We start from the raw sequence: 23,867 nt of genomic DNA, 5'->3' as shown, positions 1-23,867 counted from the left end.
TTCCACAAAACATCTTACTGGGATTTTGATTAGGATTGAATTGGGCCTATAGATTAATTGGGGGGGGGGAATTGGTTATCATAATAATATTGAATCTTCCAAACTATGAACCATGTGTATTTCCCCATTTCAAAATTTTTTTCTAATTTTTTTTCCAGTGTAGTTATCTTACCCATCTTATGTAAGATTTATTCATTATTTGACTTTTGTTATTATGTAATACTGTTTCATAAATTTCATTTTCCATTTGTTTGCTGTTACTTTATAGAAATACAGTAGAAAAGTCTTAAACTTGTATCAAAAAAACCTTACTGGGTTCATTTATTCATTGTAGTTGCTTGTTCATAGATTGCTTTGCATTTTCTATGTATATAATCATGTTATCTGTGAGCAAGGACAGTTTTACTTTTTCTGATCTTTATACTTTCGTGCTGTTTTATTGTCTCATTTTAATGACTAGAATCTCCAATATTAAGTTGAATAGGAGTGATGACAGTGGGCAATCTTGTTTTCTCCCCAACTTCTGGGGAATAGAGTCAATATATTAATGTTAAAATTGATGTTAGCTGTAGGTGGGGATGTGTGTGTATTTTTTTGTGTAAAAGATACCTTTTATCAGATTAAGGGGCTTCCCAGGTGGCGCTACTGGTAAAGAACCCACCTGCCAGTGCAGGAGACATAAGAGATGTGGGTTCAATCCCATGGGTTGAGAAGATACACTGGAGGAGGAAATGACAGTCCACTCCAGTATTCTTGCCTGGAGAATCCCATGGATAGAGGAACCTGGCAGGCTACAGTCCATAGGGTTGCAAAGAGTTGGACAGGACTGTAGCGACTTAGCACAGATCAGATTAAGGAATTTTCCTTCTATTTCCAGATTGCTAAGAGCTTTGTAAAATTATGACTGTTAAATTTTATTCGATACTTTTTCTGCATGTTTGAGATAATCTTAGGATTTCTCTTTTTTATTTTGTTAATGTGGTGAGTTATTTTGGTCTATTTCCAAATGTTGAAACAACATTGTTTTCTTGGAATAAATCCCACTTAGTCATATGTATTATCCTTTTTTATATCTTGCTGGATTCGCTTTGCTAAATTATTATTATTAATAATTTTTTAGAATTTTCATTGCTTTTATGAGAGACATTGCTCTATAATTTTCATTTCTCATAATGGCCATGTCAGGTGTTGGTTTTAGGGTCATGCTGGCTTCATACAATGACTTAATATTTCCTTTTTCTCACTGTTTGCTAAAAAAAGTTGTGTAAGATTGGTTTCTGCTACTTTTAATCTGTAAGATCATCTCTCTTTTTTTTCTTATAAAGCTTATGAAGTAGTCATCAAAATAGAGAGTATGATCGTCTTCTCTATAGTTAGGGAAACAGAATTAGGCAGCTGGTAGTTACTGATCTGGTTATTAAAAACCAGATCCATCTTCGTTCAAAACCTATGATGCATAATGTACATGGAGGAAAGTGACTGACCAGGTGGTCATATGGAGGTCTTAAGAAATATTATTAACAGAAGTTATTCTTTTGAAAGCTAAAAGAACTTTTGAAAATGTACTTTCTGCTAGTCTAAGAATCACACCCTTGATGACTGCTTCTTAGCTGTTTGTGAGGGTTGTGGCTTAAAGCAGCTAAGCTTTATAATTCTCAGCTGTCTCTGTCCAATGAAAAGCTTGTCCATTCCAAAACTGAACAAATCAGTTTTATTTCTCTGTGGTAACAAATGGTTACTTGGAATTTACTGGAATTCCTCTTTTTCCAAATCCACATAGTCCTGGCAAAAGTTCTTTGACTTTGTAGAAGTTAAGATATTTCCTTGCATATGATAGGTTCAGAGAGTCAGCTTATCCTATACTTGACAGGACCAAGGATAGGGAAAAAAACTTTATACAAATGAAATATACGGTGGTTTTTAAGACTTATCTAGTACTTTATTTCCCCTCAACTTCAGGCATTCTCATCAGAGACCCTTTCTTATAAAAAGAAAGTTAACTTTTATTCCATGTAGAAGCATCTCCTCTTTCTAGGGGACACAAAATACATGAAAAGGGGTACTTGTTCGTCAGTCACTAAAAACTTTAGGTTTTCAAGCAATTATTTATTAATGACTTCTCATTTTATAACTATTTCTGTTTTATTTGTAGACTTGTATTGGAAATGCTTGATTCCTTTTTGATTTTTCAGCAAGTTATAATGTTGTTTAGTCACTAAAATTTATATTGTACCAGTGACATTATTTTCTTCCCTTCGTATGAAAGCCTTAATAATTTTTTCTCGTTTCCAGTTAATTAGAAAGTCTGGCTCCCTTTGAAACACTTTCTCATTTTTAAAGCATAAAGTGTTATTTAGTGAAGCTTACAAAAGAATAATATCAGAGACGGTAATTCTCTTTAGGAGAAAAATATTCTGTTGTAGTGAAATCTCAGGGTTTTAGAGCTGGAAGCTTTTCCAAGAGATCATTTAATCGTTTTAGTACTTGTGGATATTGATATCTTAATGGGATTATTTTGCTGACAAATGTAGTATTTATTGCTTTCTAAAATCCTTTGTAATTATCGGTGCCTCCCACAATGGAGACACAAATTTAATTTAAAGGGATAGATATTATCGAGACAAACAATTTATTCAGTTTTTCATATAATAAAATTCGACGGAGAGCATTAGGTATTGTGCCGGGTGCTCTTAGTTGTGAATGCAACACAACTATTGCTCTCAGTGGCCACAACCATTGGGGAAATAAAGGAATAGCTATTATTTTTAGTCTTGGTCACTTTTAATATTGGAGTTAAAAGTATTGGCCTGCTAGTCTTTTACTTTACATCTTATTCTTTTGCCATTCTATAGGTCTAATTGGTTTAATATGTGGATTCTAGTATTTAGTGATGTTAATTATTAGTATGAGAAGGATTTCATTTGATTTTTATATAAAACCAAATGAATAGACTTGATAGTTAATTATTTGTGCTGAATAATAAAAGTTTAAGTTTGGAGGTTCTGTGTATTAATGGAATTAGAAACACTTGCTCTAAAAGTTGTATTAAAATTCTGAGGTAGTAGAAGAGGAAGTTGACTGGTTTTATTATATAATTTTGTGAATCAGGAAAAAAATTTAAATTATCCAGGTCAGCTGTCAAAATGAGAATTTAGAAACGAATGTTTCAGTGTTGAATTACTTATGAACTGACAACTGTAATCTTTTGCCACAATTAATATCATAGTACAGTGCTTTAAAAACTTCATAGCGAAGGCTTGTCAGTTTATTCTATTTTTAGGAAAAAATTTTAGGGTATTATTTCTTAAAATATTTATTGAATAAAAAGAAAAATCACTAATATTCCAGATGAAGTTTTTCTTCTAAATGAATTTTCTCTTTTAACCTCTGTTCTCACTTGTAAAGTTCAAGTGATATTGTTGCTGGCAAGATTTCCTGACTAGTGAATTTATTCTCCTATCGTAAATGTTCTGATGTCATCATTTTCTTCTCTTTTATCGTGGCTGTCATTTTATGGGAAAATGACACGGTGAAAGGCAAAAGGTTAGCTGGAAAAGAAAAGAGATGAAACTGAAACTAAAAGTGACTAAATATATACTAAGTTATCAATTGCTATTTGCATATTATCCATGGTAAATTTTATTTTTGTACTGGTTTTTCTTTGTTTTTTTTAGGAGCCCTGCTTGGAGTATCTCCTTTGGTCATTTAGTTAATAAAACTAAGGGCCGATTATGTGCCTAACATTTCTGTGAATGTCTAGCTCATTGATTTGTGATGGTACTCAATTTTAATATTAACTTTGTAAAATATATAGAGCTTAATGTTCTCCATATTATATAAGGCTTAATCTTCCCGACAGATTATATTTTTTGTGTGTATCTTAATGGCAAAAATAAATGGGTTTATTCATATTCTAGCTGTCTTCCCTTAGCACAAATGAATAGGTTGAACTATATTTCCTCTTAGCATTTTCTTAAGTTTTACTGAATGAGATGTCTAAAATGAGTAGTAGATGTTTTCTGTGTTGTAATTATCTTTGGATTCCAGTTATTACACCATCTCTTTACAACTGATAATCAAAAATAGTTTCAAAAACTTGAACCATTTTAGCATAAAATTTCTGTTCTGCTTTTATAGTACATTTTTGTTTCCTTCAAAGTAATACATACACATAGTTAAAAAACCAAATGGCACTAAAAGATTAACATGAAAAATTGTAGTCCCCTCTCTAATTCTTCCCCTCTCTCTAGTCCTGCTCCTCAGACATAATCACTCCTAATTCTTTTCATTATTTCTTGTGGTATTTATCTACATAAATAATAATAATGCCAGTTTCTTGACTTAAGTAATTCTTGTATGTAATTGAAATTTTAGGTCTCAGAGTCCTCCCCTTATACTCTTATTCCATTCTTTTACTATAGCTATGTCCCAGTTTTAAAATCTGTTTTTGGTATTTACATTCTCTGATTATGACTGTTAAATTAAGTCTACTTTAAAAAAAAGCATCCACTGTTACTGTTAAAGAGTCTGAAACTAATCTTGATTTCTCTCTGGAAGCTTTTAGGATTTTCTTTATCCTGGTCTTCAGAACTTTTGTGATGTGCCTTGGCCTGTCTTTTTTCAGTCATGTGCTGATATATATATACTTTTTAATTTAGGAGATTGATATCTTTTAGTTTTGGGAAAATTTCCTGTAGTTTTTAATAATTTCTCTCTTTTTTCTTCTTTTCAATTCTTTCTTTCTGGACTTACTATTAATTGGCCATTGTTTCTCCTATTTGGACATTGTATCTCTTGGATTAATTGCATAATTTTTTTAAATCTTTTTTTTTTTCTTCCAAAGTACAGCTGTTAGGATTTTTTTTTCTTATTGTCTTTCACTTTATCTTCTCATCCTTCCACTGACTTATAAAATTTTTTTGCCATGGTTTTAATTTCTCCTAGAGCTTTCTTAGTCTCTGTTCCCATTTTAATATTACATTTTTGTTTCATAGATATAGTATCTACTTTTATCTCTGAGATTATTAATAAGTTTATTGATGTTTTGTTGTGTTTCTTTTTCCTGTCATTTCCTAATTTCTTTTGGCTCATTTTAATCTTTGCCTTTCTACTGGAAGCTTTCGTCAGATCCTTATAGTGTTGGTCTCCCAAAAGCAGACTCTTAAGATAGGGAGATGATTCCAGGAACTATAGTCAGAGAGAATGGGGAAGTGAGACAGTACAAGAGGAAAGCTGTTTAATAGTGAAGAGTATATTGATTGAGTAGGTTACCACTGTGGGCACAGCTAAGGATTCAGTATTACTAGAGACTCTCAGACTCTGTGCTGTCCAGTAGTAACTACTAGCCCTATGTTGTTATTTAATATTAAATTTCTTAAATAAAATTTAAAATGCAGTTTTTGTTCACACTAGCCACATCTCGAGTGCACAATATCCACTTGCAGCTAGTGGCTACCATATGGGACAGTGTAAATATCAAACATTTCCTTGCTGGTTTAGAGCATAATAACCACAGACTTGTCTCTCTGAGGTGCAGGAAAACCGAGCAGTTTATCTACCAAAATCTGTCCCTTGTTGGTTAAAGCTGCTCCTGGTGAGGTTAACTACCTGTTACTTTTCAGTATGCTATGTCACGTCTGCTTTCTACTGCTGATACCAAATGCAGAATTTCTCTAGATGTCTGGTCTCTATAGAGTTCCTCCAGAGACCAGCATTCTGGTCTGCCAGTCTGAAGGGAAGTACTTGCTTGACTGAGCATGATGGTGGTAGCATCTTATCAGTATAAATATGTAGGTTTTCAATCAGACTCCCCAGATTTAGTGGGAAGTCTTACCCCAACATTCTGTGGCATTGAAATCTTCAAGTTTTAAGTATTTGGAGGGTTCTGTGAGTGAATTGACTTCCTATTCTTTTTCCCTACTATGGGCATTATTTAGGTTTCAATCTTTTTTATCTGCAGATTACCACCCCTTTGGAGCTTAAGAAAAATTGTGACACATAGTGTTTCAAATTTATGGAAAAGTATAAAGAAAAATATACTTGCAATTCTTACAGTACTGTGGTAAACCCAACTAGGTCTTAATGTGCTGTTTTTTCTCTTCTCTTCCTTTTCTTAATGCCAAGATGTTTTATTTGATTACATTTTAGGAGACTTGTCACCACTCATTGATATCAAGGCAGCTAAGTTTATATTGGTTTTTCTCCTCTACTTTGCTGTGTTTAGTTTGGTAATATTTTATTGAGAATTTTGTGTCTATTTGCATAAGACATTTTGGCATTTAATGTTCTTTTCTTTTAACATCTCTTCTCATCTGGTTTTGATGTCAGGGTGGCACTATACTTATGAAAAAAGTTGGTGAGTGTTAACTCTTTTTCTGTTATCTGATACAGTTTGTACAAAATTGGGATTAGTTGTTCCTGAAATGTGTGTTTGAAGTGCTGAGTTTGGGGCTAGTAGTATTTTTTGTGTGTGTGCCACACTCCTTCCTTCTGTTTTAGTATTTTTCTTTCTCATGTAGAAATATCTTTTAGTTAGGTTCAGCTAGTGTAAATTCTTTTTGTGTGTCTGAAAGTTTTTTTGTTTAACTCTCACTCTTGAATGATAGTTTACCAAGACATAAAATTCTTGATTGTCAGGTTTTTTTTCTCCTGAGTTTTTCTTCCTCAAATATCTTCTGAAAATTTTCCAAATATCTTCTTTTTAAAGAAATTGTTAGTTTATTTATTTATTTGTCTGTACTAGGTCTTAGTTGTAGCGTGCAGGATCTTTTAGTTGTGGCATGTGAGATCTAGCTCTCTGACTAGGGATTAAACCTGGGAAGTCTGCATTGGGAACTCAAAGTCTAGACCACCAGGGAAGTCCCCCCAAATTTTTTCTTTTTTAAGTTTGGCTTGATGACCAGGGGACTTGATATTTAACTTAGGTCTTTTTTTTTTTTTTTTTTTTGGTTTATTTTTATTTTATTAATTGCTAGAAAGACTTTCCAATATTCAAATGTGCTTCTTCTGAGAGTTGCCCCAGTGTGATCTCAAGAGTCTTTGTTAACGTCCTTTTCTGGAAACGTCCTCTTCTTAGTTGTTGTATTCTTGAAGAGCCTGGGCCATGAAGAGTTTGCCTAAGTTCTGGGCAGTGAACTCCTTGATGTTCTGGCAGTAAGTGTTAATCTGGCCTGCAATGAGCAGAGAATCCATCCTGGCAGGGGGCTGGTGTGGTTTGAAGAGTTTGGACAGATCCTCCTCAGGGAGTGGGGGTTCTCCTCGGCTCTGGCGCTGCATGTTCTCCTGCTGGCGACGCTGCTGATACTGATGTTTCTGCTGCTGCTGTTTACTTGTGTTCCTCATGTATGTGTTATATTTAACTATATCTTGGCTCATCTCATCCACTCTGTCCATCAGCAACTGGAGTGTCTTCCCCAAGTGATTGCTGCTAGCAAGACTGAGCAATTCATGTTTGTCTGCTACAGCTGACTTCTTCTCCAGCTCCCACATTAGAACGTTGATCAGGTGTGAATTTTTAATTACAATCGGCACTTCTTCAAACATGTGCTCAAAGGTGATATTTCCCTTTTTCAATGCTTCAGGAGAAAAATCCTTTTCTTTACAAACTTCCATCAATTTAGGAGTCAGTCTGTATGCCTTTAGTGAGAGAGACCCTTGGGCAGTTTTTATGGGATCATAAATGAGAACGACAGACTCTTCAATGGCATGCTGGTAACTGAACTGAGAATCCAGAAGGGCCCGGGTGACGAATGAGCCGTAGTACATGGACTGGTACCAGCCCACGTGGAGGTGGTCGATGTTCACATGGTGCAGGCTCCGCATCATCTCCATCTGATACTGGACTTCATCAAAGTCAGCATCATCTTCAGTGTGCTGAAGGAAAGGAAAGCAGTTAGTAATCTCAAGTTGATCTTCTACAACAAGGCCCAAAAGCACTCCTTGAACCCCTTCAGTTCCTTGTCCTTCTTCCTGGTAATGTTTGATAATCTTTAATACCACCAAGCCATCTATCTGCACTTGCTTCACGGCTGAATCTCCGGATCCTCCTTTGCCTTTGCCTGCAGCGCCGGTGGTAGAGCTGGAAGAGGTGGCGGATGAGCCGGTGCCTTCTTTGCGGGACGCCATCTTTCCAGCCGGACAGGAAAAAGAGCTTAACTTAGGTCTTATCTAAATATTAGATCTGTAGTCTAACAAATGGAAATTAATTTTTAAATGGCTATCCCAGTTTCTAATTACACGCCAGCAATATTTGTGACAAAAAAGTTTTTTGTAGTCTCAAATATCTTTAATTTTAATGAAATCATTCTCTCTGAAAGATTAAACCAGCATTCCTGAATCATAACTCCATATTAGAACCTACTGTTTTGATTGGTTTGGGATGGGGGTCTAGGCTTGAGTTATCTTTTGATGAGCCCAGATAATTCTAATGTATGGATAGAGATTAAGAAACACTGAGTTACAAATTGATCTGTACATTCAGTGGAATTTTAATACAAACTTCAGGAGTTGTTTTTTAGTTATTGTCTAATTTTTTTTTTTTTTTGTTATTATCTAATTTTTTTAGATAGTCTAATGCAAAAATTTTTGAGACTTCCCTGGCGATCCAGTGGTTAAGACTCCATGCTTCCACTTCAGGGGTCATGGGTTAGATCCTTGGTTGGAGATCTAAGATCCAATATACTGTGTGCTAGCCAAAAATATATATATATATTTTTTTTTACATGAAAAGATAATAAAGCATTAAAAAAAAAAACATAGTTTAAACTACCTGATTTCAAGGTTTATTTAAATACAGTGTGGTAGTAGTAATAAGACAGATATTATGGATTGGTAGAATAGAATTGAGTGTCCAGAAATAGACCCACATTTCTAAAAGGTCAATTGACTTTTGGCAAAGGTGCCAGGGCACTTCAAAGGAGGAAGTTATAGTCTTTTCAATAAATGTCCTGAAACAGCTGGCTAATCTGGGGCGGGGGGGAGCACAGTGCAGAAATAAACACTGACTCTTCCTTCATACCATTCACAACAAAAAGAGTTACAGACCAAAATTAAAAAAACAAAACAAAACTATAAAACATCTAGAAGAAAATTCTGAATATAAAAAAACAAAAAAAATTAATTGGACTTCGTTACAATTAACAACTTTTCTTTGAAAGCTGTCAGTAGAAAAAGAAAAGATAAGCACTAGCATGGGAAAAATATTTATAATGAATCCATCTGATAAATGACTTCTATCCAGTACTGTTAAAGATTTCTTATAATTCAATAAAAAGAAAACAAATGATCAAATTAAAATTAGGCAAAAAATGTAAACACTGCTGCTGGTAATGTAAAAGTGTACATTCCATTGGAAAATATTTTGGCAATTTAACATATGATTTTGGAGTTCTCTCTGTGGTATTTAATGAAGAGAAATGAAAACATATCTCCACAGAAAAACTTACTCATGTGAGTTTGTAGCACTTTTGAGTGGGTAAACAAATTGTAGTATATCCCTATAATAGAATATACTACTCATTAATAAATGGAAATGAATTATGAATACACATAATGTGTGAATCTCAAATCATTAAAACAGCATGCTAAATGGAAGAAGCCATATACAAAGCACTATATAATTATACAGTACTGTATATGGTACTGTATAATGTACCATATAATAAGTGCTATAATTAAATTATACAGGATTGTATATGATACTGTATAAAGTACCATATAATAAGTACTGTATAATTCAGTTACATAAAATTCTAGAAAATGAAAATAATTCACAGTGTCACAAAACATCTGCTGCCTAGGGCCATAGGTAGGGGGAATTGAATGCAGAGGAATTTGAGGGAACTTTTGTTGGTAATGGAAATATTTATATCTTAATTGTGGTGATAATTATACAGTTATACAGTATTTGTGAAATACCATCACAGTAAATACCTATAAGTAAGTTTTATTTCAATAAGTTTGAATTTAAGAAAATTGGCACTGGATTGGACAATCTCATATTCTTGTCCAATTATCATAGTATATAATTATGTGTCCTTTTCAGTTTTTATTTATTACTTTACCATTATGGGTTTACACTAACAGTTTAGTTTGTGTTAAAATAGAATTTGAAAATCAGAATTACATTTCAAGAAGGATTATAACTTCTGTTTTTAACTTTGTGTATGTGCACTTTTGTGGGTAGAATCTTTACTATAGGGCTTCCTCTTCCAAAACAAACCAAAAATAAACAGAGAATTGTAGCTTTTACATACTACAGAATAAAACAGGCAAAAACAACTTGGGGGATGAAACTGTAGCTTCTGGTTTATATTTTGTGACTTCAAATCCATGTTAGTGGTTAAACTACAGTGTTCATGGTTGAATGTATAATATTTACTATGGAGAAAGTATATGTATGGTCTTGGCTCATTTACAAATGAAATAATTTAACCTTTAACTGAATGTTGCTATAGCATGTATATTAAGTGTATGTTACAGTTGCATCCTGTTGTATAATACTGGGAACGTTTGTATTACTTACATAGTAATAAGGTGAAAACTGTATACTGTTTAAAAAATATGTGGATACTAGCTATTTCAGATGTTTCATGTTGAGCCTATTAAAGAGAAAAAATGGTTAAATACCCTTTTGTATATGTTGAATTCACTGCTGTACAAAATAGGGTGCAGTGACCATGTTTTTAGACCGATCAAGCTGTTGTAAACGGAGGAACAAGTGCTGAGTCAGGCAGCCCAGGGCTTTGACAGCTGTCCTGGAGATGGCGTGCATTATACTTGCTAGCAGTAACTGCCCTCCCTCCCTGTTTCTCTCTTCCCCCACCTCTTCTCTCCCCTCCCTTTCCTTCTTACTGATGATGGCAGTGCAAGTCAGATTTGTATATTGATCTAGGCTCACACTAAATGTAAAAAATTTTAAATTGAGTTAAATTAATGAAAATTAAACTATATTTTATAATACCTGAAACTAAAGGCTCAATAAACTGACTTATCTTTTAAAGTATTACATGTTCTTAACATCTGTTTTTCAGTTAAGAAGGTAGATTGAATTTGTAATTTACTAAGTGACCTTAGATAAATTAAGCCTGCTTTCTGAATTTTCTCATTTGTAAAATGGCAATGGTAATAGTACCACAACTCCTAGTGATGATGTAAGGATTAGATGAGGTGTAATGTGTTTATGGCGCTGGCACATAGTAACTGCTCAATAAACGTTTACATACCATCATCATGGTCACATCACAAGTAAAACTTCTTCTGTACCTCACTATAGCTATTTTAATATTTGTGTTACTAAGCAATATAATGTAGTTTAAAGAAAAATGTTGGTAATGACACTTTCAAAGGAACAAAATAAATTGTAAATTTTAGATCATATGTATGATTGGGTTTTTAAATTGTATTTGTTGCCAGTGTATTAGGTTTATGTAATGATCATTTAGACAGGAGCAATATTCATTCATTTTTTAGAATTCTTGGCCACTTTCATAGATTTCAAAATAGCTGTAAAGACATAATTGCAGTTTTCATATACATATATTTTTGCATTTTGGTGGATGCTATATTAGATTATATTGTCAACATCTGAGAGAATGTAGTGGGAAGATTGATTTCTCCCTAATTCAATCATCTAGCAAATACATATTGTGTATCTACTGTGTACCAGATGCTGGGGATATCACAATGACCAAGATAGTGAAGATTCCTTCTGTCACAAGGCTTAGAAATCATTGTTGAGGAAAATACTGGGGGAAAATGATTGGAAAAATAATACATAAAAGAACAAGACAGTTTGAAATAGTGTGATAAGTCCTGAGAAGAAAATAAAATAGGATGGTGGGATAGAGTGTGCCTGGAAGGACTAATTTATACTGCATGGTTATAAAAGTCCTTTGTAAGAAGAGGACATTTGAGCTGAGGCTTGAATGATGAGGAGATAGTCTCGTGAAGAACTGGAGATGGATTTTCTGGTTAGTGGGAATAGGAGTGCAACTACTTCTCAGGCTTGATGGGCTTGGAGTATTTGAATACTTTAGAAAATGAGTATTGCTGAAGGGTAGTGATTGAGTGCAAAGAGTCGGACACAACTGAGCGACTGAACTGAGTGATTGAGTATAAGAGTGATAAAGGAGACAGGGTGTAAAGATAGGCAGGGACATGTATTTCACATTTAGCCCTGGGAATCATTTTGTACTGTGTGAACCTTGGTATCACTAGCAAAGAAAAGAATGGAAAACATGTGGTTGATATTAACAATGTGGCTTTTAGGAAACCAAAAATATATCCACAAAGGTTTTTATTGGGGATTTGGAAGTATAATAAAAGAAATAATTGTTAATTTTGTAGTCTCTGGAGATACACCAGGCCTGACTGATTCCTGGCTTCTTTTTAGTGAAATATCAGGTTATAAAAATTTGTTTTGAAAGCAGAGGAGGAGAAAACTTGTATATATAGCACCTTTTGCTCCCATTATTTGTATATGTATTTGTTATATAACTACATAAATATATTTTTATATGTGGATGTATATATATACAAGGCTTCCCTGGTGACTTAGTGATAAAGAATCTGCCTGCCAGTGCGGGAGATGCAGGTTCAATCCCTGGGTCAGGAAGATCCCTTGGAAAAGGAAACAGCAACCCACTCCATTCTTGCCAGGGAAATCCCATGGACAGAGAAGACTGGCAGGCTACAATCCATGGGGTCACAAAAGAGTTGGGAAAAAACTTGGCAACTAAATGACAACAAATGTATATAATGGAGACTAATAGATGTAGATACATACATGAGTATTAATAATTTTGGTTCATGTTTTATGAATGCTATTACAGGATAGGAACCTATCATATTTATATAGAATTACCATCTATGCAGTTTGCTAGTAATTTTTTATTTTGGATTAATGTACTTTGAAAAGTGAAAATGAAGTCGTCATGTCCGACTCTTTGCGACCCCATGGATTGTAGCCTACCAGGCTCCTCTGTCCATGGAATTCTCCAGGCAAGAATACTGGAGTGGGTTGCCATTTCCCTCTCCAGGGAATGTACTTTGAGGAATTGCATTAATCTTTCAGTCACTGGAATAGTGACTAAATAGTTACTAGTGAACAGTGAATCAGTCACTCTTTACTAAATTCAACTTGATAATTTAGTTGAATATCATGGATTTTATGAAGAGATTGGCTGATTTGTTCAGGTTTTTCCTTATGAATGTAACTTCTGTCATGTTGGTAGGTAACTTTTCTCTTTCTCCTTCAGGGCCATAGGCCACAAGTATCCTTTGCTCTGGTCAGCCATCTGGAAATTTTGTGCCATTGATAATTACTAGAAAGATAATAATGGAAAAATATTGGCTGTGTGTGTGCAGCAACTGCTAATTTCTCCTTCTGGATTGGAGACTAGAATTAGAATATGAAAAAAATATAGTTTTATGCTATTCCTAGCAGGTGATAGTTCTTTTTATTTCACTTTCAGTTGTGATTGCTAGTTTACTTCTGATATTTAAAGAATTGTTACAGATTAAAAAATATAAGCAACTCATGCTTTTGGTTAGCAATTTTAAAAGTAGAATAAGATGTAAAATGAAAAATTAAAAGTTCCTGACTTTTACTTTCCAGTCTTATTCCTTGGAGAAGGAAATGGCGACCCACTCCAGTATTCTTGCCTGGAGAATCCCATGGACAGAGGAGCCTGGTGGGCTACAGTCCACGGGGCCGCAAAGAGTCAGACACGACTGAGCGACTTCACTTCACTTATTCCCCAGATCGGAACATTGCTAACAGGTCCTTGTGTTTCCTTCTAGAATTTCATATGTTTATGTAAACACATGTAAGTGTGTGTTTGTGTGTGTAAATTTATATATGTAGTATGTCCTCCCTTCCTTTCTCTTTTTACATATGTAAGATCTGCAGTACTGTTCCACAACATTTTTGTCACCTAACATTTATTATAGGTGTCTTTCACAGACCCATCTTGTTTTTTATAGTAGCTGCATGGTAGTCCATTGTTTAAATATAGTGTAATTTATTGACCTGGCTTCTATTGATAAAGGTACTTCCAGTTTCTTATAGTTTGCATACTTGCATCTTGTAGAAGTTTATCCTTAGGCATATGCCTTTAAAAGTTTTAGAGCAGTCGCCAAATTGTCTTTCAAAATAGTAGCAACAGTTTATGTGCCCCACATCTGTGTTCTAGTACTTTCCCTTCATATTCTAGTTAATGCACAAAAAAGAAGAGTTGACAGTAAATAGGTATATTTTAGTGATAAACAGAAAATATTTTGGGTTATGGCAAAGGTACCAATTATTTTCATTATTTTTTTTAGGCCCTTGTGATGTATTTATAAGTACATGGCAGAATTTGAATTTTACATTTAATTTCAAAGATAAGTATCACAGTGCTCAGCATAGTTGTTAGAAAACTAATACAGGCCATGAATAAGCTAAAGTGATTAACACTAATGATATTTATTTTAATAGTTACTATATGCAAGCTAAAATTCATGTAATTCAGATAATAAGTACATTTTTAGATGTCTCAGTACAGACTTTATCTGTCATTAAATATAGTTAATACAGTTTTTAAATGAATTATTAAAATGGATTTAAATTTTGCAGATTGGATCAGGCAAGAATCATCAATGGTTGCTAAATCCATGGGGATCTTTAAAAAGTATATCCTCACAGATTACTTATTAGTTGCAAGGGAAAAATAGTAACTATACAGAAGAGAACTCAGACAACATCTTGATCAGATGATCAAAATTAATAGCAGTAAGGGGTAAATGGATATTGTATGTTTCTAGATGTGATTCTCTAAGCAGTATTAGCATATCAACTAAGAATTAATAATCTAAATTTAATTATGAGAAAAGATCAGACAGACCCAAAAAATGAGGAGCATACTATTTAAAACAAAGGACTATATTGTTACAAAAGTCGGTATCATAAAAGGTAGAGAAGCTTTACATAGGTTTCAGATTAAAGGAGTGTAAAGAGATATGACTAAATGGAACACCCAATTATAGACTAGATCCTGTTAATAAAAACTATAGAATACTATTGGGCTGGTTGACAAAATTAGAACAGGGCAGTAGATTTGATAAAAGCATTTAGCAATGTTGATTTTTCTGAAGTTAACTGTAGTATGGTTATGTAAGAGAATATCCCTATTCTTACAAATTTACACTGAGGAATTTGGGAATAGAGTAGGATATAAGTAAGAACTTTTCTCTTAAAAAGTTCAAGAGAAAAAAAATAGAGTAAGCATGCAAGAGAGTGTATATGATAAAACAAATAGGACAAAATATTAGCAATAGACAGGTCCAGGTAAAGGACAAACAGGGCTTCTATGAATTAATCTTGTTTTGCAACTCTTCTGTAAGCTTGCAGTTATGTTCAAATAAAGTGTTTTTAAAATGGATTAAAGATTTTTTAATAAAGATGAGTTGTTTATAAACCCAAAGATTTTTGATCAGTGGTATTTTACTATGTAGCAAGTTGTTGTGGTTCAGTCACTAAGTCGTATCCACCTCTTTGTGGCCCCATGGACTGCAAAACGCCAGGCTTCCCTGTCCTTCACTATCTCCCACAGTTTGCTCAAATTCATGTCCATTGAATTGAGAGTATTAACATGTCCTAAGTAGGGAGAAATAATTTCAAAATCTAGCTGTATTATCAGAAATGCTACTAATTCAGTTCACAGAGTTTCTCATGAAGAACAGTATGTCTACTATGATTAGCAGGTATTAGCTATTGTGTTACAAACTAAATATTTTTAGAATCTTGAATTGAGAAAGACTGGTTATAGACTACATGTTAGGACTGTGAAGAAAGTGCAAAAAGTTTGTGTGGTAGTAGGGATAGTGAGGTGAGATTGGGGAATTGGAAGGAATTGACTAGAGACTTCAGAATTGGAGAAAGTGAATTTGGAAGTAAAATTTCATGTAAATGCTACCACTGTAGAGCGTGTGGTTTCCAGTCTTTTCACATCTCATTTATTTTAATATTCACCTCTTCCCCCAACCCCAATATGTTAAAACCTCTGAAATCTGGATGTGCCTTACAATCAATGGCATCTGACAATCAGTGTCAGTGTGTTGAGTCAGTTTTTGCATAAAAGATTTATGTTTGCTTCTGTCATTGCCTGGGGTCCTAGCAACCTGAGACCACTTTAAATTAAATTTAGTGGTTGAGTATTTGAACTGCACTAGTAGTATGAATTCCGATTCCAAGTCTGTTAGTTCTGGATGGTGTTTCAAATTTGAAGCAGTTACTTGCCCCCCCCCACCGCCACCTTCAACTTGTGCCAAGGTTAAGAAGATAAGTTTCTGTGCTGTTGCTTTTCATATAATAGGTTTCTCTTTCTTCCTGTGTACTTTATGACATAGCTTTATTATGGGGTTTCCTATTAGCCTCCCTATATTGGGCATTTTTTTTTGTTCTTAGTTGTATATAAGAATTAGTTCAGTTCAGTCGCTCAGTCGTGTCCGACTCTTTGCAACCCCATGGACTGCCGCACACCAGGCTTCCCTGTCCAACATCAACTCCCGGAGCTTACTCAAACTCATGTCCATTGAGTCGGTGATGCCATCCAATCATCTCATCCTCTGTCGTCCCCTTCTCCTCCTGCCTTCAATCTTTCCCAGCATCAGGGTCTTTTCCAAGGAGTCAGCTCTTCATGTCAGGTGGCCAGAGTATTGGAGTTTCAGCTTCAGCATCAGTCCTTCCAGTGACTGTTTAGGACTGATTTCCTTCGGGACGGACTGGTTGGATCTCCTTGCTGTCCAAGGGACTCTCAAGAGTCTTCTCCAACACCATAGTTCAAAAGCATCAATTCTTTGGTGCTCAGCTTTCTTTATGGTCCAACTCTCACATCCATACATGACTACTGGAAAAACCATAGCTTTGAGTAGATGGACCTTTGTTGGTAAAGTAATGTCTCTGCTTTTTAATATGCTGTCTAGGTTGGTCATAACTTGTCTTCCAAGGAGCAAGTGTCTTAGAATTTCATGGGTGCAATCATCATCTGCAGTGGTTTTAGAGCCCCCCAAAATAAAGTCTGTCACTGTTTCCATTGCTTTCCCTTCTATTTGCCATGAAGTGATGGAACCAGGTGCCATGATCTTAGTCTTCTGAATGTTGAATTTTAGGCCAGCTTTTTCACTCTCCTGTTTCATTTTCATCAAGAGGCTCTTCAGTTCTTTGCTTTCTGCTATAAGTGTGGTATCATCTGCATATCTGAGGTGATTGATATTTCTTCCAGCAATCTTGATTCTAGCTTGTAGTTCTTCCAGTCCAGCATTTCTCTTTTTTTTTTTTCCCCAGCATTTCTTAGGATGTACTCTGCATATAAGTTAAATAAGCAGGGTGACAATATATAGCCTTGATGCACTCCTTTTCCTATTTGGAACCAGTCTGTTGTTCCATGTCCAGTTCTGACTGTTGCTTCTTGACCTGCATTCATCCAGCCCAGCATTTCTCATGATGTACTCTGCATATAAGTTAAATAAGCAGGGTGACAATATACAGCCTTGATGTACTCATTTCCCAATTTGGAATCAGTCTGTTGTTCCATGTTCTGTTCTAACTGTTGCTTCTTCACCTGCATACAGGTTGCTCAGGAGGCTGGTCAGGTGGTCTGGTATTCCCATCTCTCTCAGAATTTTCCACAGTTTGTTGTGATCCACACAGTCAAAGGCTTTGGTGTAGTCAATAAAACAAAAGTAGATGTTTTTCTGGAACTCTCTTGCTTTTTTGATGATCCAGTGGATGTTGGCAATTTGATCACCGGTTCCTCTGCCTTTTCTAAATCCAGTTTGAACATCTGGAAGTTCATAATTCATGTACTGTTGAAGCCTGGCTTGGAGAATTTTGAGCATTACATAAGAATAATGGTGATAAAATACCCTTTTTCCCTCCTTCTGGCTAACTTTCATATCCTTGCTATTTGGATGAAAGTGAAAATGTTAGTTGCTCAGTCATGACCAACTCTTTGTGACCCCATGGACGTAGCTGGCCAGGCTTCTCTGACCATGGAATTCTCCAGGCAAGAATACTGGAGTAGGTTGCCATTTCCTTCTCCAGGGGATCTTCCTGACCCAGGATTTGAACCTGGGTCTCCTGCATTGCAGGCATATTCTTTACTGTCTGAGCCATCAGAGAACCCCTACTATTTGGATGTATGTCCTTAATTATATTATTCCTGTTAATGGTTTCACAGTATCTTTAATCTTGCCTGACTTAGAGGAATCCCTCTAAAGGTAAAACAATATCTGCACTTATAGTTCAAGCTCCTTTAAGTCATTTATCTTTGTGAGAGGTTGCAATGTACAATGTATCACTGTCAGTTGTTGATTTGGAAGACATTTGGGACATTATAGAAAAGGTTAATGAGTATACATGTGACTTGGAGTTAGTCCTGCTTTTAAATCCGGACTTTTACTGGTTACTTTAAACCAGTAACTTTTACTGGTTACTTAACTTTTCTGAATCTTAGTCTTCTCATCTAGAGAATGGATATGGTAATACCACTCTGATGATGTTATTGCGAGGCTTCCATGGAAATAGCATATGTAAAGGGCTAGTGTGGCATCTGCCACAGGTGTGGTGCTGAATTTTTTGATTAATGTTTTGACTGAGTGTAATTGTTTTGGGTTCCTCAGGATATTCCCTTCAACCCAACCCCTCTTTTAGAAATGTATCTTGCCCACCCATTCCCCCCCCCCCACCCTAGCCCACCCAACCATCAAAGAGGTGGGCACATTACTCATTACATGTGCTTTAAGTTCTGCTTAAATGATAAAGCTAAGGAGAAACTATCAGGGGTAAGAGTTGAGTGTGGGGGGAGGGCGGTTAGGGAGAGACACACACACCAACCAACCAAAGGAGACCTACTCCCATTTTTTGAGGCCCTCCTTTCTACAGTTATTCTTTCAGAACTATGCTAGTTTCTGCCCAGCTTTATAAGCCACTAATGTCTTTTTTCTGGCTTAATGTGGCTTGAGTTGGCTTTCTGTCACTTGCGATGTAGAGTTCTGATGGGTACGATAATGATATTATTTGTCCCAATAATTTTTCTTGCTCAAAGAGCTGCCCTTATTGTTTCCATGTTGAATATTCAAAAACTGGTGTTTGACAGACCATTAAATGGAGGGTAAATGTCTGGGGAAAGACATAAAATTATAATTTTTTAAGGGAATATTCCTGAGTTTAAGATGTTTTTCTTGTCACATGATTCTTTCTAGTGATACTACAAAGAATACCGTATTTAAAGTAAATTTCTATTTAAACTTGCCAAGAAAAATTGCAGTATGATTTTAACTAGAAACTGTTAGCCACATTTATAAGTGCTGATTAAAAATATAATGGGCAAAAGGGGATAAAGTTTCATTTGCAGCTTTTCGTGTGTTGGTTTTTTACTGATTTTCCTGTTTAAGACTCTCAGATAGAGTGCTGCTGCTGGTGCTAAGTTGCTTCAGTTGTGTCCGACTCTGTGCGACCCCATAGACGGCAGCCCACCAGGCTCCTCCATCCCTGGGATTCTCCGGGCAAGAGTACTGGAGTGGGCTGCCATAGATAGAGTGAGCAGGTGCTACTGGTCTGAAGTTAAAGGCATGACCCAGAATGCAGGCGAGAGGACCAGAAGGGTAATGAGTCAGTGTCAGCATCCACAGCTGGCAAAAATGCTTTGTGTTCTCAGCCGGAACAGTCAGTCTAAATAGGGGCCAAGGATCATAATATGGCCACATGCAAACCTGCAGTTTGATTAGAAGCTGAGAACGGGTTAGGGAAGAAAATAATTTCCTTTAAAATCATGCTGCACACTGAATACTTGGAGTGATAGAAATGCTTTAAGCTGAGAAACAAGAAAAAGTTTAGTCATTGTTCCAAGTCTTAGTATCACTGCATCTAGAGAATAGTGCGAAAAACGTCTACCATTTGTACTTCTGTTTTCTTTATGTGTGTTTGTATTTAAATTTTACCCAAGATTGGAAAAGTGGTTGACGTGGGTATGCAAGAGATGTGTTTTAAAAGTAGATAACAATCCTGTGGATTGACAACTAATCTCCTTTGCAAGTTGTTGCATAGGAGAATCATATACAAGTTCAGTTCAGTCGCTCAATCGTGTCTGACTCTTTGCAACCCCATGGACTGCCGCACACCAGGCCTCCCTGTCCATCACCAACTCCCGGAGTTTACCTAAGCTCATGTCCATTGAGTCGGTGATGCCATCCAACCATCTCATCCTCTGTTGTCCTCTTCTCCTGCTTTCAATCTTTTCCCAGCATCAGGGTCTTTTCCAAGGAGTCAGCTCTTCGCATCAGGCGGCCAAAGTACTGGAGTTTCAGCTTCAACATCAGTCCTTCCAGTGAATATTCAGGACTGATTTCCTTTAGGATGGACTGGTTGGATCTCCTTGCAGTCCAAGGGACTCTCAAGAGTCTTCTCCAACACCACAGTTCAAAAGCATCAATTCTTCGGCACTCAACTTTCTTTGTAGTCCGACTCTCACATCCATATATGACTACTGGAAAAACTATAGCTTTGAGTAGATGGACCTTTGTTGGTAAAGTAATGTCTCTGCTTTTTAATATGCTGTCTAGGTTGCTCATAACTTTTCTTCCAAGGAGCAAGCGTTTTTTAATTTCATGGCTGCAGTCATCATCTGCAGTGATTTTGGAGCCCCCCAAAATAAAGTCTGGCACTGTTCCCACTGTTTCCCCATCTATTTGCCATGAAGTGATGGGACCAGGTGCCATGGTCTTAGTTTTCTGAATGTTGAGTTTTAAGCCAGCTTTTCCACTCTCCTGTTTCACTTTCATCAAGAGGCTCTTTAGTTCTTTGCTTTCTGTGGTGTCATCTGCATATCTGCAGTTATTGATATTTCTCCTGGCAATCTTGATTCCAGCTTATGCTTCATGCAGCCCAGCGTTTCTCCTGATGTACTCTGCATATAAGTTAAATAAGGAGGGTGACAATATACAGCCTTGATGTACTCCTTTTCCTGTTTGGAACCAGTCTGTTGTTTCATGTCCATTTCTAACTGTTGCTTCTTGACCTGCACACAGATTGCTCAGGAGGCAGGTCAGGTGGTGTGGTATTCCCATCTCTCTTAGAATTTTCCACAGTTTGTTGTGAGCCACACAGTCAAAAGCTTTGGCATAGTCAATAAAGCAGAAGTAGATGTTTTTCTGGAACTCTCACTTTTTCAGTGATCCAGTGGATATTGGCAATTTGATCTCTGGTTCGTTTGCCTTTTCTAAATCCAGTTTGAACATCTGGAAGTTCATGATTCACATATTGTTGAAGCCTGGCTTGGAGAATTTTGAGCATTACTTTGCTAATGTGTGAGATGAGTGCAATTGTGCAGTAGTTTGAGCGTTCTTTGGCATTGCCTTTCTTTGGGATTGGAATGAAAACTTATCTTTTCCAGTCCTGTGTTCATTGCTGAGTTTTCCAAATTTGCTGGCATATTGAGTGCAGCACTTTCATAGCATCATCTTTTAGGATTTGAAATAGATTGTATGTGTAATTACATACAAGTCCTCCTACTAATGTCAGTTTTAAATAATGTCATAAAGCATAATGTCTTAAAAATACTTTGGCCATACCAGAAATTGTCCCATGATGCCTTTAATGCCTCATGAAGTTGTACAAAAGAATGATATTGAGATCCTTTACTGTCAGGCACATAGACTTGCTTCATTTAGTATTTATTAAAAAAATTTGATTACCAGTTTATATATAGGACACAGTGATAAATACAAAAAATGCAAGAAATAGTCTTTAGACCAGTTACATTCATACAAATATCTGTTACTCAAAGCATTGTGTATCATATATCTTGTGCCGGCTATAGGTGTTTTAAGATCTATAAAGTCTTGTATAGCAAGATTTCATTAGGTAAAGATGGTAAAGAAAAACACTTTCGGCAAAGGATGTGATGGAAACAATCTCAAGTAATACAATTTGGCTAGATTTCAGGGTGTTTCTACTGCTGTTTTGCATTTCAGATGAGTTGTGGGAAAACACGTTTTACCACAAGCTGGGTAGTACTGGATGGTGCTGGTGGTGGTGGTTGTATGTGTGCAACTTTTAATGACTATAGCAGGTGGTTTGATTATTGACTAAAGAGAAAGCCTACTTTCTCAGCATCCTAGGTAATCTAACCTGTGATAATTTTTCATTACTTTGACCAGGGACTAGGGAAGAGATTCTAGTCCAGGGGAAGAGATGGTTAGATCCAGAGAGACTGTAAATGTGTGAGAGTATGTATGTGTGTGTTGCTATTTGTATTGGTCCTGGCGGGTTGCACAGTGAACCATGATAACATCCTTTCTTTGGCCCTATTTTAAACTTGCTTCTCTATTTGTGGATCTAAGTTACAGAAAGATTTATATTACTTTGTAATTCATGTTTATTATTGAGCCCTGAATTTTGGCCAGTATGGTTAAGAAATGGAATTTCAAGTTTAATTTTGATTAAATTGTTACATATGGTTAGTGGCTGTTGTATGGGACAGCATGCTTATAGAGCTTAAGCAGTTTTGACTTGTTTTTAGCTCTATGGTATTGAAAGGGATGACCAGATAGTATTTTCACTCACATATGGTTAAAGTAAACACATTTTTTAAATAGAATATTATTTTAAGTATATTTAAATGTTTTTGGTGGTTTCACAAATAAAATTTGATATTATCAACTCTAGTAAAAATTAGTTAATAATTTAACAATTGATTACATATACTCTTCCTAATACCAAATACTGTATGTGAGTGTTAAGTGATATACTAATAATGGAATTATTAAAATGATGATAAAAGGAAAGAGCCATATAATAAAAGAAGGCACAATAAGGACATGAGGGGGAAAAGTCTATAAAAGTCTAGGTGGAGATTAAGTTTGACCAAAAAATGTACCTATACCAAGTGTCAGAATAAAAAGAGAAAACCAGTAAAAAATAACACCTTTGTATAGTAAAAAGACATATGCCATTTTATCAAGAGAAAAACTTTTCTATAAAATGAAACAGAAAAATTTACTGAATTTTATAGGGGGTGTTGAATAGCATAATGGATGGCATAATTTCATAGCAATTTTATAAATGATGGGAGACATTTTCGTCATATTGCTTACATCAGACCTTGTTGAAAATTTGTGAAAACCTAAAGTCTGCCAATGACTACGTGACAAGCTTAGGAGCAGATCCTTAGCTCTTTTGAGTCAAGATGACTGCAGCCTTGGCTGGCAGCTTGACTACAACCTCGTGAGAACTGGAGCCAGATACTCAGCTGGGCCACTTTGAGATTATTTACCCAGAGCTGTGAGATAAAGAAAAAAAGTTTGTTTCAAGCTGCTCAGTTTGGCATAACATTTTTCCTCAGAGGAGATAACTAATGTATATTTACTGTATATTTATTATGCTGTGATTTTTTTTTTGAGGATGCAGGTACTTGATGTTAAATGTTAAATAGATATAATTTTCAAAACTTAAAGAATTATTTATGAAAATATATTGAATTTAGTTGAAGGTATAAATATAAGTTAGAAAAAGGGTAAAAATAAGGTACTTAAACTCGCCAACCAATGGCTATTTGAATGAATGAAAAATAGCTAATAGTAGCTAATATATATTGAACTTTTTCTGTATGTCAGAAACTATGCTAAGCATACTATGTGCATTATCTATTTGATCCTCACAGAATCCCATGAGGTACTTCAGGCTTTGAGAGAGTAAGTAACTTTCCTAAAGTTACAAGGACAGATGCATTTAAATCCAAAGCTCTTTGACTCTAGTTTAGCCAGCCTGTGTACCATACTGCCAGCAGAGAACTTCTCAGGTTCGGAAATCCACATACCTGAGCATCTGA

At 35.5% G+C, this 23,867-nt stretch overlaps 2 protein-coding genes across 4 annotated transcripts in view; one reads left to right on the top strand and one right to left on the bottom strand.

Annotated features, from left to right (window-relative positions):
• The window catches only part of PDE3B (phosphodiesterase 3B), a 176,720-nt gene that overhangs the window by 32,497 nt on the left and 120,356 nt on the right, over window positions 1–23,867 (top strand). The window lies entirely within an intron of this gene.
• Window positions 6,962–8,160, bottom strand: LOC133059675 (eukaryotic translation initiation factor 3 subunit H-like). The gene has a single exon (XM_061147115.1). It carries the CDS (start codon window positions 8,122–8,124, stop codon window positions 7,072–7,074), a length of 1,053 nt encoding a protein of 350 aa, XP_061003098.1. The 5' UTR covers window positions 8,125–8,160; the 3' UTR covers window positions 6,962–7,071.

Source organism: Dama dama, chromosome 1 (assembly GCF_033118175.1).
Source record: "Dama dama isolate Ldn47 chromosome 1, ASM3311817v1, whole genome shotgun sequence".
Lineage (NCBI taxonomy): Eukaryota > Metazoa > Chordata > Mammalia > Artiodactyla > Cervidae > Dama > Dama dama.
Note: the sequence above shows the minus strand (reverse complement) of the source record. Positions and strands in the feature narration are given on the sequence as shown.

Bases quoted from the DNA above. Each gene is read 5' to 3' on its own strand.
- LOC133059675 (XM_061147115.1), bottom strand. From the start codon at position 8,124: ATGGCGTCCCGCAAAGAAGGCACCGGCTCATCCGCCACCTCTTCCAGC.